At 45.7% G+C, this 904-nt stretch overlaps 1 protein-coding gene across 1 annotated transcript in view; it reads right to left on the bottom strand.

Moving 5' to 3' along the window:
- Positions 1–622: 622 nt before the first annotated feature.
- Positions 623–904, bottom strand: part of LOC107552386 (spectrin beta chain, non-erythrocytic 1-like) — a 92972-nt gene continuing 92690 nt past the window's right edge. Inside the window, exon 21 of the mRNA XM_016234255.1 lies at positions 623–799. Within this exon, the coding sequence (XP_016089741.1) occupies positions 623–799 (177 nt within the window). The remainder of the gene's footprint in view (positions 800–904) is intronic.

Consider the following 904-nt stretch of genomic DNA (forward strand, 5'->3'; position numbering starts at 1 on the left):
GTTCCACGAAAGGGAATTTCAGTCCTGTCTCATCTAAAAAAACCAACAGATGCTCAGGGAACCATGGTTACATAAGTAACCCGAGACGTTTTTTGTTATTTAAAGAGCGCGTTAGTATAGAGTTAGGGTTCACACCGCGCGTACACTCTGCTTATTACACACACATGGACACACAGCAGCACACAAGCATGCCAAATATTAAAAATTAAAGGATTACAATGTAAAAGATTATTATTGTGTAGGCTACATAACTATAAAAATGCCTACATGTCATAATGGACAGTCATTGCATGTATCAGAATTAGGCTACCTATTTGCTCGTGCATGAGCAGCTCTGTTTCATCTCTGGAGACGTGTTCAGTCTTTGCGCTTGCAAATTCCGCCGTGTAAATAGCAAATCTGCCATGGCGCGAGCGCAACTGGCTCTTAAAGGGAATGGGAGATGAGACTCTGATTGGTTTATTGCACTTTATGCCCACGGCCATTACTCATTAAGAGAATAGGGACAACCCTTTTAGACCATGCGCCGGGCGCGCCGACCGTTTTTCCCGTCGTTAAACTAGCAAAAGTGGATTCGGACATGCCCTAAGTGCACCTGGGGTGTGCACTTTAGACTATGCGCTTAGATCGTTAAAATAGGGCCCAATGTGTGTAACTGTGTTCTGTACCTCTCGGGGTGGTTGGCGGCCACGAGGCCTCGGCTGGTCTTGGACAGCTGGTGCACGGTTTCAGCATAGTCCTCCACCGCCTGCTCCAGGATCTGGTGCTTCTTCAGCATGGCCACTGAACTCTGCTCATCCTGAGAACAACAAGGGACACATTTCAGAAAAGCAGCATGTAAATATAGAACTGCTAAAGTGAACACCATTTTGGTTTAAACAGGACACTACAGGTGATCTAATAG

Source organism: Sinocyclocheilus grahami, unplaced genomic scaffold (assembly GCF_001515645.1).
Source record: "Sinocyclocheilus grahami isolate Dianchi unplaced genomic scaffold, SAMN03320097.WGS_v1.1 scaffold449.1, whole genome shotgun sequence".
Lineage (NCBI taxonomy): Eukaryota > Metazoa > Chordata > Actinopteri > Cypriniformes > Cyprinidae > Sinocyclocheilus > Sinocyclocheilus grahami.